The sequence below is a fragment of the Cherax quadricarinatus genome, chromosome 50 (assembly GCF_038502225.1).
Source record: "Cherax quadricarinatus isolate ZL_2023a chromosome 50, ASM3850222v1, whole genome shotgun sequence".
NCBI lineage: Eukaryota > Metazoa > Arthropoda > Malacostraca > Decapoda > Parastacidae > Cherax > Cherax quadricarinatus.
The window spans coordinates 10322898-10338748 of NC_091341.1; the positions used below are offsets into that span (position 1 = coordinate 10322898).

Consider the following 15851-nt stretch of genomic DNA (forward strand, 5'->3'; position numbering starts at 1 on the left):
TCTTAAACTGTACTGGCTATGCCATTAGTACCACTATTTTCCCCTTTTTTCACAATTGGGGAATGGGGGAAGTATTTAGTGGGTAGGATGTTATGTAGTCCTGAAGTTCATGGGGGTGGGGTGTTGTGCGTGTGCTTAATTCGTCACTTCAGCGTCATATAATTTTTTAACAAGATTTGGTTTATAAGTAGCGTTCTTGTAGTAGATTCAGTGCCAACACTTGTCAGCAGGGAAATCACAGCAAGAGTAGCAACGCCTCAGGGAGGCTGGTTTTTGTTTAAAGTTGTGCAGTGCGTTCCTGTGTTGTCATAGGCGTAATCACTGACTTGTTACATGAAGATCCTGACACAGTGGTGCTGTTTTATTTTCACTTCTCGCGCTTGTGTACGTACGCTCTCCGAGTTGTAATTTTAGATTTCACCAAAAATTCACCCTTGGAAGAGGAACCCTAGGATGATGTTTCGGTGATTCGATTTGTGTGTGGAGGACGGTTCATGGTTTCTGATTCCGTATCTTAAGATTCCATTCCTCTTCCCTACCACTCTGGAGACACAAGTACTTTATAACATTCCTGTCACTTTCCTATGTGAGAAGTATTGTAAATGTTTTAGTCTTTTACACGAGTAGTTATTCATGTATACGAGTGAGATTATTACTGATACTACACCAATAAATCCCAGAGGGCAATGCCAGCCCAGTATACACCATTGAGTCACCGTCATATTAAAAGCTTTTTCAAAATCATGTCATACATAAATAGATGAAATACAGTATGTTGCCAGGCTTTTGCTATTTTTCCCATTGTTAAAAATTCAGCATACTTTACTTAATCGTAAGTATAAAAGTATTAAAACAGACGTGATGTTAGTCTCATATAAGCACCTATTACCTATTGTTTTTAATTAAAGAAATACATCTCGTGATCACTTCGTCTTAGTTTAGTTTGTTATAAAATTTATTTTTTAATGGGTATAATAGTTACAGCACTACCTCTCGCATTATATATATATTATATATATATATATTATATATATATATATAAGAACATAAGAACATAAGAACGAAGGAACACTGCAGAAGGCCTACTGGCCCATGCGAGGCAGGTCCAAGTCTCCTACCGGCTTAAGCCAATGCACCCAACCTAGACAGGTCAGGTCACACTGACTTAAGGGAGGAACACGGCAACCGACCTGTCAGCACAAGCTATCAGGTCTAACTCACACCCACCCACATCTACTCATGTATTTATCCAACCTATTTTTAAAGCTACACAACGTTCTGGCCTCTATAACGGTACTTGGGAGTTTGTTCCACTCATCCACAACTCTATTACCAAACCAGTACTTTCCTATATCCTTCCTGAATCTGAATTTTTCCAACTTAAAACCATTGCTGCGAGTCCTGTCTAGGCTAGATATTTTCAGCACACTATTTACATCCCCTTTATTTATTCCTGTCTTCCACTTATACACCTCAATCATATCCCCCCTAATTCTACGTCTTTCTAGAGAGTGCAGTTTCAGGGCCCTCAGTCTATCCTCATAGGGAAGGTTTCTGATACATGGGATCATCTTTGTCATCCTCCTTTGTACATTTTCCAGAGAATTTATATCCATTCTGTAATACGGTGACCAAAAGTGTGCAGCATAATCTAAATGAGGCCTAACCAAGGATGTATAGAGTTGAAGAACAACCTGAGGACTCCTATTATTTATGCTTCTTGATATGAAGCCAAGGATTCTATTAGCTTTATTGCGAACACTTATGCACTGTTGTCTTGGTTTCAGATTACTGCTAACCAGAACTCCTAAATCTTTTTCGCAATCCGTAATATTAAGATCTACATTATTTAGTTTATATGTGGCATGGTTATTGTCCTGTCCAACATTTAGAACTTTGCATTTGTCTATATTAAACTGCATCTGCCACTTCTCCGACCACTGCATCAGTCTATTCAAATCTTCCTGGAGTGCTCGAATGTCCTCGTCAGAATGAATTCGACGGCCTATTTTGGTGTCATCGGCAAACTTGCCGATGTCGCTCTTTATGCCCTCATCTATGTCGTTTATGTAGATTGTGAACAGCAGGGGGCCCAACACTGACCCCTGTGGAACACCGCTCGTGACGCTACCCCACTCTGATTTCTCCCCATTTATGCAAACTCTCTGCTGCCTATTTGTCAACCATGCCTCTATCCAGGAAAAAAATTCTCCTCCTATTCCATGTGCTTTAATTTTCCTCAATAGTCTCTGATGTGGGACCCTGTCAAAAGCCTTACTGAAGTCCATATACACAATATCATATTCATTACCATGATCTACCTCCTCAAATACCTTAGTGAAAAAAGTTAATAAATTCGTAAGGCAGGAATGCCCCTTTGTAAAACCATGCTGAGATTCGTTGATTAATTTATGCTTTTCAAGGTGGCTACGAACTGCCTCGGCAATTATTGATTCCATAAATTTTCCCACTATGGAGGTTAGGCTTATTGGTCTATAGTTCGAAGCTAAGGACCTGTCACCTGTTTTGAAAATAGGTATCACATTTGCCATTTTCCACTTATCTGGCACCATGCCAGTTTGTAGTGATATGTTGAAAAGATTAGCCAAAGGTGTGCTAAGCTCCTCTTTACATTCCTTTAGAACCCTTGCATACAGTTCATCAGGGCCTGGGGATTTGTTAGGTTTTAATTTATCTATTTGCCTAAGGACCATGTCCCTTGTGACCCTAATAGTGCACAGTTTATTATCGTCCTGTTCTACATAATTTATCATTACTGGAATATCGCTGGTATCCTCCTGTGTAAAAACTGAGAGGAAGTATGTGTTAAAAATTCTACACATTTCCTTATCACTGTCAGTGAGCTGACCCGAGGAACTTTTGAGTGGGCCTATCTTGTCCCTGATCTTACTTCTGTATACCTGAAAGAATCCTTTTGGGTTAGTCTTCGATTCTCTTGCAACTTTAACCTCATAATCTCTTTTTGCTTTTCTAATTCCCTTTTTTATTTCTCTCTTTAACTGAATATATCGATTTCTTAATTGCCCCTCTCCTCTTTTGATTTGCCTATATATGCCTCTCTTTTGACCAATCAGATATTTTAATCTATTGTTCATCCATTTAGGATCATTTTTGTTTGATCTGATTTCCCTATTTGGAACATAATTTGACTGAGCAGCTAGAACTATGCCCTGGAAAGCATCATATCGGCAACCATCACCACCTACCTGACCCTTAATCAGGTCATTCCAGTTCAGCCCACCTAAGTAATTTTTCAGTCCTATGAAATCAGCCAAGCGAAAGTCAGGGACGGAGACTTGATTGCCATTATTAGGGGAATTCCATGATATATTAAAACTGAGTGATTTGTGATCACTCTCCCCAAGTTCATCATTAACCTCAAGATTATTAATTAGTGTTTCCCTACTGGCAAGAACCAAGTCAAGGAGGTTATTTCCCCTAGTTGGCTCTGTCACAAACTGTTTTAAAAAACAATCCTGGATCGTATCAAGAAAGTCACCCGACTCTAAATTTCCTGTCAAATTGCTCCAGTCAATCTGTCTATAGTTGAAATCTCCCATTAGCACAACATTTTCGTATGTAGATGCCTTACGAATTTCGTCCCATAGAAGTTTACTGCACTCCCTATCAAGATTTGGGGCCCTGTAAATCACACCCAAAATTAGTTTTTCTCGGCCCTCGAGAAGCTGTAACCAAACAGATTCAGTGGCTGACGCTTCTAATTTAATATCTTGTCTAACACAACAATTTAAATTGTCTCTGACATACATCGCTACTCCACCACCTTTCCTGTTGACCCTGTCAGTGTGGAATAATTTATAGCCTTGTATGTGACATTCAGAGGGCATCTCTCTATCTTTCAGATTGAGCCAGGTCTCTGTTATAGCAATAATATCTATGTTTCCTGCACTTGCAATTAATCTTAGCTCATCTATCTTATTTCTAACACTCCTGCTATTAGTATAGTAAACCTTAAGGGAGCTAGTCCCTTGCTGCCCTCTGCTGTCCCCCTTTGTTTGCTGACCTGTTCTATTGTCTTTATTTATAACTTCATGCTGAATGCCTTTTATACATTTACTGTTTCCAACCCTAGTGTTGCAACCTGCTTGTTTCCCACACACACCCATACCTCTATCTTCCATCAGTTTAAAATCATAGGCATTTCACCAATGGCCTTCTCAATCGAGTCTGCAAGTGCTACCACCCCTGCCCCAGAGAGATGTACCCCATCCCTTGCATACATATCATGTTTGCCATAAAAGTTGTTCCAGTTGTCAATGAATGGGATTGCAAGTTCCTTGCAGTATCTGTCTAGCCAGCAATTTACACCAATTGCCCTAGACAACCATTCATTTCCTACTCCCCTTCTAGGCAAGATGCTACATATGATTGGGATCCCTCCCTTAGACTTAATGAAATCTATAGCTGACCTGTACTTATCTAGCAGCTCTTCTCTCCTACCCTTCCCAATATCATTTCCACCAGCACTGAGACAGATAATGGGCTTGTTCCCATTACCTGACATGATATTATCCAGCCTGTTGACAATGTCCCCAACACCAGCTCCAGGGAAGCACACTCTATCTCTCATCTTCTTATTCCTATTACAAAAAGCACGGTCAATATATCTTACCTGAGAGTCACCAACCACAAGAATGCGCTTACCTTCATTAGCAGGGGCAGTAGTACCCTTACCTTCACTGGCCACTGAAGTACATTCATCCTGGAGAACAGAGAAGCGATTTCCTACCTTCAGATCTTCACTCTTAATTTTCCTTACTCTGATGCGCCTCCCATTACTGTGAACAACTCGCCACTTGTAGCACTGTCTTGCCAGAAGGGTGCTTTACACTACAGTTTTTAAACTGCAACATTAACACCCCTCCTTCAGAGTGCAGGCACTGTACTTCCCATCTCCAGGACTCAAGTCCGGCCTGCCGGTTTCCCTGAACCCCTTCATAAATGTTACTTTGCTCACACTCCAACAGCACGTCAAGTATTAAAAACCATTTGTCTCCATTCACTCCTATCAAACACGCTCATGCATACCTGCTGGAAGTCCAAGCCCCTCGCGCACAAAACCTTTACCCCCTCTCTCCAACCTTTCCTAGGCCGACCCCTACCCCGCCTTCCTTCCACTACAGACTGATACACTCTTGAAGTCATTCTGTTTCGCTCCATTCTCTCTACATGTCCGAACCACCTCAACAACCCTTCCTCAGCCCTCTGGACAACAGTTTTGGTAATCCCGCACCTCCTCCTAACTTCCAAACTACGAATTCTCTGCATTATATTCACACCACACATTGCCCTCATACATGACATCTCCACTGCCTCCAGCCTTCTCCTCGCTGCAACATTCATCACCCATGCTTCACACCCATATAAGAGCGTTGGTAAAACTATACTCTCATACATTCCCCTCTTTGCCTCCAAGGACAAAGTTCTTTGTCTCCACAGACTCCTAAGTGCACCACTCACTCTTTTTCCCTCATCAATTCTATGATTCACCTCATCTTTCATAGACCCATCCGCTGACACGTCCACTCCCAAATATCTGAATACATTCACCTCCTCCATACTCTCTCCCTCCAATCTGATATTCAATCTTTCATCACCTAATCTTTTTGTTATCCTCATAACCTTACTCTTTCCTGTATTCACCTTTAATTTTTTTCTTTTGCACACCCTACCAAATTCATCCACCAATCTCTGCAACTTCTCTTCAGAATCTCCCAAGAGCACAGTGTCATAAGCAAAGAGCAGCTGTGACAACTCCCACTTTGTGTGTGATTCTTTATCTTTTAACTCCACGCCTCTTGTCAAGACCCTCGCATTTACGTCTCTTACAACCCCATTTATAAATATATTAAACAACCACGGTGACATCACACATCCTTGTCTAAGGCCTACTTTTACTGGGAAATAATTTCCCTCTTTCCTACATACTCTAACTTGAGCCTCACTATCCTCGTAAAAGCTCTTCACTGCTTTCAGTAACCTACCTCCTACACCATACACTTGCAACATCTGCCACATTGCCCCCCTATCCACCCTGTCATACGCCTTTTCCAAATCCATAAATGCCACAAAGACCTCTTTAGCCTTATCTAAATACTGTTCACTTATATGTTTCACTGTAAACACCTGGTCCACACACCCCCTACCTTTCCTAAAGCCTCCTTGTTCATCTGCTATCCTATTCTCCGTCTTACTCTTAATTCTTTCAATAATAACTCTACCATACACTTTACCAGGTATACTCAGCAGACTTATACCCCTATAATTTTTGCACTCTCTTTTATCCCCTTTGCCTTTATACAAAGGAACTATGCATGCTCTCTGCCAATCCCTAGGTACCTTACCCTCTTCCATACATTTATTAAATAATTGCACCAACCACTCCAAAACTATATCCCCACCTGCTTTTAACATTTCTATCTTTATCCCATCAATCCCGGCTGCCTTACCCCCTTTCATTTTACCTACTGCCTCACGAACTTCCCCCACACTCACAACTGGCTCTTCCTCACTCCTACAAGATGTTATTCCTCCTTGCCCTATACACGAAATCACAGCTTCCCTATCTTCATCAACATTTAACAATTCCTCAAAATATTCCCTCCATCTTCCCAATACCTCTAACTCTCCATTTAATAACTCTCCTCTCCTATTTTTAACTGACAAATCCATTTGTTCTCTAGGCTTTCTTAACTTGTTAATCTCACTCCAAAACTTTTTCTTATTTTCAACAAAATTTGTTGATAACATCTCACCCACTCTCATTTGCTCTCTTTTTACATTTCTTCAACACTCTCTTAACCTCTCTCTTTTTCTCCATATACTCTTCCCTCCTTGCATCACTTCTACTTTGTAAAAACTTCTCATATGCTAACTTTTTCTCCCTTACTACTCTCTTTACATCATCATTCCACCAATCGCTCCTCTTCCCTCCCGCACCCACTTTCCTGTAACCACAAACTTCTGCTGAACACTAACACTACATTTTTAAACCTACCCCATACCTCTTCGACCCCATTGCCTATGCTCTCATTAGCCCATCTATCCTCCAATAGCTGTTTATGTCTTACCCTAACTGCCTCCTCTTTTAGTTTATAAACCTTCACCTCTCTCTTCCCTGATGCTTCTATTCTCCTTGTATCCCATCTACCTTTTACTCTCAGTGTAGCTACAACTAGAAAGTGATCTGATATATCTGTGGCCCCTCTATAAACATGTACATCCTGAAGTCTACTCAACAGTCTTTTATCTACCAATACATAATCCAACAAACTACTGTCATTTCGCCCTACATCATATCTTGTATACTTATTTATCCTCTTTTTCTTAAAATATGTATTACCTATAACTAAACCCCTTTCTATACAAAGTTCAATCAAAGGGCTCCCATTATCATTTACACCTGGCACCCCAAACTTACCTACCACACCCTCTCTAAAAGTTTCTCCTACTTTAGCATTCAGGTCCCCTACCACAATTACTCTCTCACTTAGTTCAAAGGCTCCTATACATTCACTTAACATCTCCCAAAATCTCTCTCTCTCCTCTGCATTCCTCTCTTCTCCAGGTGCATACACGCTTATTATGACCCACTTCTCGCATCCAACCTTTACTTTAATCCACATAATTCTTGAATTTACACATTCATATTCTCTTTTCTCCTTCCATAACTGATCATTTAACATTACTGCTACCCCATCCTTTGCTCTAACTCTCTCAGATACTCCAGATTTAATCCCATTTATTTCCCCCCACTGAAACTCTCCTACCCCCTTCAGCTTTGTTTCGCTTAGGGCCAGGACATCCAACTTCTTTTCATTCATAACATCAGCAATCTTCTGTTTCTTGTCATCCGCACTACATCCACGCACATTTAAGCATCCCAGTTTTATAAAGTTTTTCTTCTTCTCTTTTTTTAGTAAATGTCTACAGGAGAAGGGGTTACTAGCCCATTGCTAACGGCATTTTAGTCGCCTCATACAACACGCATGGCTTACGGAGGAAAGATTCTTTTCCACTTCCGCATGGACAATAGAAGAAATAAAAAAGAACAAGAGCTATTTAGAAAAAGGAGAAAAACCTAGATGTATGTATATATATATGCATGTGCGTGTCTGTGAAGTGTGACCAAAGTGTAAGTAGGAGTAGCAAGATATCCCTGTTATCTAGCGTGTTTATGAGACAGAAAAAGAAACCAGCAATCCTACCATCATGCAAAACAGTTACAGGTTTCTGTTTCACAGTCATCTGGCAGGACGGTAGTACTTCCTTGGGTGGTTGCTGCCTACCAACCTACTACCAATAATATATATATATATATATATATATATATATATATATATATATATATATATATATATATATATATATATATATATATATATATATATATATATATGTGTGTGTGTCCGCTCAGTGTATATTGTATGTATGTTTGATATGCAATATACTCAATATTTATGGTGATTGAAAAGCACATTCAGTAAACTTCTCCCTTGTCAAATACTAAATAAATAATTAGCAGTTTCCTCCCTGAAGATGTAGTGTATTCCTCTAAAATAATATAAATCGTTATTCAGTCTTCCCCTCCAATTATTAACTCTTATTTTTCCCAGACAAAGCACCTTGTCTAACAAAGACAGTGTCATTATATATCTAACAAAAGAGTATGTCATTATATGTTTGATAAAAGACCTTGTCAGTTTATGTAGCATAATACTGCGCCATTGTGTCCTAACAAAAATAAACTGTCATTGCCTAATGAGATATGTTTGTTTTACAGTTTCGATGACAGCAGCAGCCTGAGTTCCGGTGTGAGTGACACCTTGAACGAGATGTCTGCTGAGGATGTCCTCTCCTCGTCCCTTTCCTCGGACCACCCAGCCTATGCCAAGGTAGGAAGAAGCTTTGATCAGACAGCGTTCGGGGAATGGGAGGTGATACAGTTACGTGAAACCTTCACCGGCATGCAAGGACTGCACTAGAATGATTATCACCTTTACCAACCTACCCTTGCAGTGGTAATTCTTTGTGGGATGGGGTTTTAAAACCAGAAACGTGTCACAAAGCGAATGAGAATTTATTTTTACTCAAATCTTTCATATCTTAACGCCCTTTTTTTTCAATTACCAATTTGACCATTGGTAGAGGTTAATGAGCTATAGGAATTTATATTTTAATTAACTGTACCTCATATTTACATTCATGGTCACATTACACAAGCACATAGGATGGCGATATACATTTTCTTTTCTTCGCGAGAGGAGTAAGTTGGTGTGTCATACTGGTGCCTGGCAAGTAACCTTCATGTAAGGAAGTGGAAACTGAGGTTACTGTGGAACGACAGTAACTAAATCTTAGTGATAAATACTGTGGCTCGCTTCCTCAGACTTGAGACTTGTTTGTATGGAACAACAAAGGCACTTATTAATAGACACTGGGTCTGTAATTTTTTTTTCGTGCGTTCATACATGCTTGCATACGTGTGCTGGCTTTGAGGGGCTCTTGATCTAGGGAATTGTAGCTGTGTTCCAGTTCCCTGAATTGAGCCTGAATACCCCCCCCCCCTTACAGACACTGCGTAATCCCTAAGGGTTTAGAGCTCCTCCATGATTATAATTGAGTCTGTTCTCTGTGTACCGACCTGTGTGCGCATGTACATGCGTGCGCTCGCTCACTCACATGTTCACCTATGTGGTTACAGTGGTCGATTTGCAGCTCCTGGTACCCCCCCCCCCCGCCTCTTGCCTCTTCATTGGTTGCTACAAGGTCACTCGTCTCCAAGAGCCTTGTCATACCTCTTTTTTAAAGCTATGTGTGGATCCTGCCTCTACTACTACACTCTCCACAATGTTTCACTTCTTAACTACTGTAAGGCTGAAGAAATGCTTCTTAACATCTCTGACTCATTTGAGTGTTTTATTTTTATTTATATTTTTTGAGTAATATATATATATATATATATATATATATATATATATATATATATATATATATATATATATATATATATATATATATATATATATATATATATATATATATATATATATATATATATTTCAACAAACCGGCCGTATTCCACCGAGGCAGGGTGGCCCAAAAAGAAAAACGAAAGTTTTTTTTAAATTTAGTAATTTATACAGGAGAAGGGGTTACTACGCCCTTGCTCTCGGCATTTTAGTCGCCTCTTTCAACACGCATGGCTTACGGAGGAAGAATTCTGTTCCACTTCCCCATGGAGATAAGAGGAAATAAACAAGAACAAGAACTAGAAAGAAAATAGAAGAAAACACAGCGGGGTGTATATATATATATATGCTTGTACATGTATGTGTAGTGTGACCTAAGTGTAAGTAGAAGTGGCAAGACGTACTTGAAATCTTGCATGTTTAAGAGACAGCAAAAAGACACCAGCAATCCTACTATCATGTAAAACAATTACAGGTTTCAATTTTACACTCACTTGGCAGGAAGGTAGTACGTCCCTGGGTGGTTGCTGTCTACCAACCTACTACCTATAAACATAATATATATATATATATATAATGTTTATAGGTAGTAGGTTGGTAGACAGCAACCACCCAGGGACGTACTACCTTCCTGCCAAGTGAGTGTAAAATTGAAACCTGTAATTGTTTTACATGATAGTAGGATTGCTGGTGTCTTTTTGCTGTCTCTTAAACATGCAAGATTTCAAGTACGTCTTGCCACTTCTACTTACACTTAGGTCACACTACACATACATGTACAAGCATATATATATATACACCCCGCTGTGTTTTCTTCTATTTTCTTTCTAGTTCTTGTTCTTGTTTATTTCCTCTTATCTCCATGGGGAAGTGGAACAGAATTCTTCCTCCGTAAGCCATGCGTGTTGAAAGAGGCGACTAAAATGCCGAGAGCAAGGGCGTAGTAACCCCTTCTCCTGTATAAATTACTAAATTTAAAAAAAACTTTCGTTTTTCTTTTTGGGCCACCCTGCCTCGGTGGAATACGGCCGGTTTGTTGAAATATATATATATATATATATATATATATATATATATATATATATATATATATATATATATATATATATATATATATATATATATATACACACATATATATATACATATATATATACATATATATATATATACATATATATATACATATATATACACATATATATATATACACATATATATATACACATATATATATATATACACATATATATACACATATATATACACATATATATACACATATATATACACATATATATATACACATATATATATATACACATATATACACACACATATATACACACACACACACACACACACACACACACGTACTCGTATACAACAGGCCTAGTGTCGAATCGACATGTGCCTAGGACAAAATGGTAACACACACACACACACACACACACACACACACACACACACACACACACACACACACACACACACACACACACACATTAGTAGCTACAGGAGCAGAGATATGCTTTATAAATCTCGCATTTTTTGGTATATGGTTATCAGCTCTCCTCTTTTTTTTCTTCCTGTCAGCTGCGAGGGCATGTCTAATGCGAGGCATTTTAAGAACATAAGAAAGAAGGAACACTGCAGCAAGCCTACTGGCCTATGCAAGGCAGGTCCAATTCTCCCACCGGCTTAAGCCAATGCCTTAACCTAGTGAGGCTAGACTTGTCACTTAAGGAAGGAGCACGGCATCCGACCTAGTAGCACAAGCTAGTCAGGTCCAACTCACACCCACTCATATATTTATCCAACCTATTTTTAAAACTACACAACGTCTTAGCTTCTATGACGGTACTTGGGAGTTTGTTATACTCATCCGCAACTGTTACCAAACCAGTGTTTTCCTATACTCTTCGTGAATCTGAATTTTTGCAATTGAAAACCATTGCTGCGAGTCCTGTCTATGTTAGACATTTTTAGCAGGTTATTTACATCCCCTTTATTAATTCCTGTTTTCCATTTATACACCTCAATCATATCTCCCTTAATTCTACACCTTTCTAGAGAGTGCAAATTCAGGGCCCTCAGTCTATCCTCATAGGGAAGATTTCTGATACATGGGATCAACTTTATCCTCCTTTGTACGTTTTCCAGAACATTTATATCCATTCTGTAATACGGTGACCGAAACTGCGCAGCATAATCTAGATGAGGCCTAACGAAAGATATATAGAGTTGAAGAACAACCTGAGAACTTCTATAATTTACACTTCTTGATATGAAGCCAAGGATTATGTTAGCTTTATTGCAAACACTTATGCACTGTTGTCTTGGTTTCAGATTACTGCTAACCAGAACTCCTAAATCCTTTTTCGCAATCCATAATGTTAAGATCTTCATTATTTAGTTTATATGTGGCATGGTTATTTTCCTGTCCAACATTTAGAACTTTACATTTGTTTATATTAAACTGCATCTGCCACTTCTCCGACCACTGCACCAGTCTATTCAAATCATCCTGGAGCGCTCTAATGTCCTCATTAGAATGAATTGGATGGCGTATTTTGGTGTCATCAGCAAATTTGCTTCTGTTGCTATTTATTCCCTCATCTATGTCGTTTATGTAGATTGTGAACAAGGAGGCCCAACACTGACCCCTGTGGAACACCGCTTGTGACGTGCCCCCGTTCTGATTTCTCCCCATTTATGCAATCTCTGCTGCCTATTTGTCAACCATGCCTTCCCCCAGGAAAAAATCTCTCCTCCTATTCCATGTGCCTTAAGTTTCTCAACAGCCTCTGAAGCCTTACAGAAGTCCATATACACAGTATCATATTCAATACCATGTTCTACCTCCTCAGATACCCTAGTGAAAAAAGTTAGTAAATTCGTAAGACATGAACGCCACTTTGTAAAACCATACTGAGATTCATTAATCAGTTTATGCCTTTCAATATGGCTACGAATTGCTTCGGCAATTATTGATTCCATAAATTTACCAACTATGGAGGTAAGGCTTATTGGTCTACAGTTCGAAGCTAAGGACCTGTCACCTGCCTTGTAAATTGGTATTACATTTGCATTTTATAGTACTTTATTTTAAAATGGTATTTTATATTGTATCCAAAACTTGACTGTACCTAAGCCTAGAATTGTATGTCCTGAAGAAACTAAACTTGCTTTAGCCTTCAGCTGGGCTTTCATTCCTTATGAGTGGCTGTTGTCTCTTTACATATTCACTGGCCGGAGTCCAGCACTACCTGACGTTCAACACCCGTGGAAAATGTCGTCTGTGCTAGTCTTTCCTACATTGTCTCCTCATGCACTACTATGAAGATGCTCAGTTGCCAAGTTATTCTAAGTCTTTTGATGCACTAACTGGTCATCGAATGTATAATGCAGTTAAAAATGTAAATGTAGCGTGTCACTGTAATTTACTGTCCTTAGTTTGCCCAAGATAATATTTTTTATATATATTTCTAGGTCACAATCCGTCACAGACTTGACATTTCGAGAGCAGCCTCTGCTTTCAAAATATTTATTGGGAAAAAGAACATGTCACAGTGCATGACACTGATGTTCGAGTGCACTGAAGTTACAGTTGGTCAAATAACATTTTTTTTCCAAACTTGTTTTAATATGGGAATTTGACAAAACTAAAAATTTAAAATTATACACAAGGGAAAAATATTTTTCATGTATGCTTAAATGTTCCTGTGGCTCATCTACTTCTGTATTTGCCATTGCTATCCTCTGGCTCTCACTTCTTGCCTTTTAGCCTGTCCTTATCCTCTAATCCCCTCAATATTTTGCATGTTGTTAGGTTGGGTCTTCAAATATCTATCTCATAGTTGATTCGCCTTGGTTATGGTAGCAGTCTCATTGCAAACATTTGCATCTTTTTTAATTTTTTTGTACTTGTTCAGGTTTAGTTCTACTGGTTTCATGAAAGATGGGCTAAAGAAAATACTTTTAATAAAGCCCAGAGAGAAAATGATCTTTTGAGTCTCGTCTGCTATTTAAATACAGGCAGGCAGGCCCAACTTTACAGTGCTTTGCTTTACGGCGTTTCGCTAATGCAGTGGTTGTCACCTGTACCCATTCTTCATTTATTCAGACTTCCTACTATAAGCTAAGGACAAGAGTATTTTAATGTAAATGTGTGTACCCTATATGCATTTTTTAGGCCTAACTCTATTGCTCACTTAATGTATGATAGTGTAAACATGTTATAAGGCTTTTACATGCATTTGAAAGTGAAAAAAGTCTGATTCACTTTACAGCAGGTTTTGCTTTACAGCAGTAGTTTGGAACATAACCTGCTGTATAAGCAGGGCCTGCCTGTATTTCCGATAAACCTTCTTTTTTTACCCTTAGTTCTCAGTTTGTCACTACATAATGAAACTAATTTTGGCTGTTATAACCAGGCTTGGTGCTGTCTATGCATGCTAGGAAACTATATTTTTACAATGAAAATGCTTGTTTATAAATGTGTATCACCTTATATCTATAGGATATTTAGTAACCAAATTAAATTTGTGTTACAGGGCCGCAGCATGAAAGAAGTTGGCTTGAAGCTGCCGGTGGGACTTAGTGGGTCCTCATCACGTAAAGTGGCAATGGGGGTAGATCCCTCTGGTATGTACAAAGTAGTGTCCAGCCGAGCTCATGTCAAGAAGACAGAAAGTTCTCAACAGACAGACAACAGTGCCTTTAAGTGAGTGCTTCATTATTTAGGGAATAATCAAATTTATGATTAACAAGTGTTGATAAGGTTGATAATGAAAGTATTTTTAATTCATGTCACACCATTATTGACACAAGTAATTTAAAAAGTACGTAAATTATTCGTGCAAGGGCACAGACAAGTGTATAAATATATGAAAAAGTAAATTAATCACGGATGTAAACATGCATGTGCAGACACACACACAGGGGCCAGGAGATGAGTCTCGACCCCTGCAACCACAATTAGGTGAGCGCGCGTGCGCGCGCACACACACACACACACACACACACACACACACACACACACACACACACACACACACACACACACACACACACACACACACACACACACACGCACGCAGACACACACACACACATATACAGGATTTTACACCTTCCTGTGAAGTGACCCTATAACCCTTCCTTTCCCCCCCATCTCTCTCCCTCTCCTCTCTCTCTCTCTCTCTCTCTCTCTCTCTCTCTCTCCCTCTCTCTCTCTCTCTCCCTTTCTCTCATCCTCTCTCTCTTCCTCTCACTCTCTCTTCCTCTTTCTCCCTCTCCCTCTCTTCCTCTCTTACTCTCTCTCTTCCTCTTTTCTCTCTCTCTCTCTTCCCTTGTCACTCCCCCCTCTCTCTTACCTTTTCCCTCTCTCTCACTCTCTCTTCCTCTTTCCCTTCTTTTCCCCTCCTTCTAGGCTCCCCTTCTCTCTCTCCCCCTTTTTCTTTTTCTCTTTCTCTCTTTCACTAAAAAAAAAAAATGGTTGGGACTCGCAGGAATCAGGGATCAGATGACAATGGTACTGGTAGGGAGGAATGGATGAACAGTGGAAAAGAATAGAGCAAGAATGGGAGAGAAAATAGAGCTTTCTGAAAAAATGGGAAAAGAGGTTGGAGAAGGAGACGAAGAAGTGGGAGGCACAAGTCAAAACTGCAGTAGCCAGGGTAAAGGTCCTAGAATTTGAGGTAAACAGGCTGAAGCAAGTCTCAGGGGTAGTGACCAGAGAAGACACACCATACGAAGATGAGAGGCTGACCAGGAAGGAAGGAGATATGAATTATGCTAAGGTCATATCAGCCTGCAAAGAAGGGCCAGGGAGTG

At 39.5% G+C, this 15851-nt stretch overlaps 1 protein-coding gene across 8 annotated transcripts in view; it reads left to right on the plus strand.

Annotated features, from left to right (window-relative positions):
• The window catches only part of LOC128695334 (protein sickie), a gene marked incomplete at its 3' end in the record, with an annotated part of 543730 nt that extends 528991 nt beyond the window's left edge, over nucleotides 1-14739 (plus strand). For all 8 annotated transcript variants that reach the window (XM_070095408.1, XM_070095412.1, XM_070095410.1 and 5 more), the window contains 2 exon segments: nucleotides 8825-8936; nucleotides 14570-14739. In XM_070095408.1, the coding sequence (XP_069951509.1) occupies nucleotides 8825-8936; nucleotides 14570-14739 (282 nt within the window).
• Nucleotides 14740-15851: the final 1112 nt, after the last annotated feature.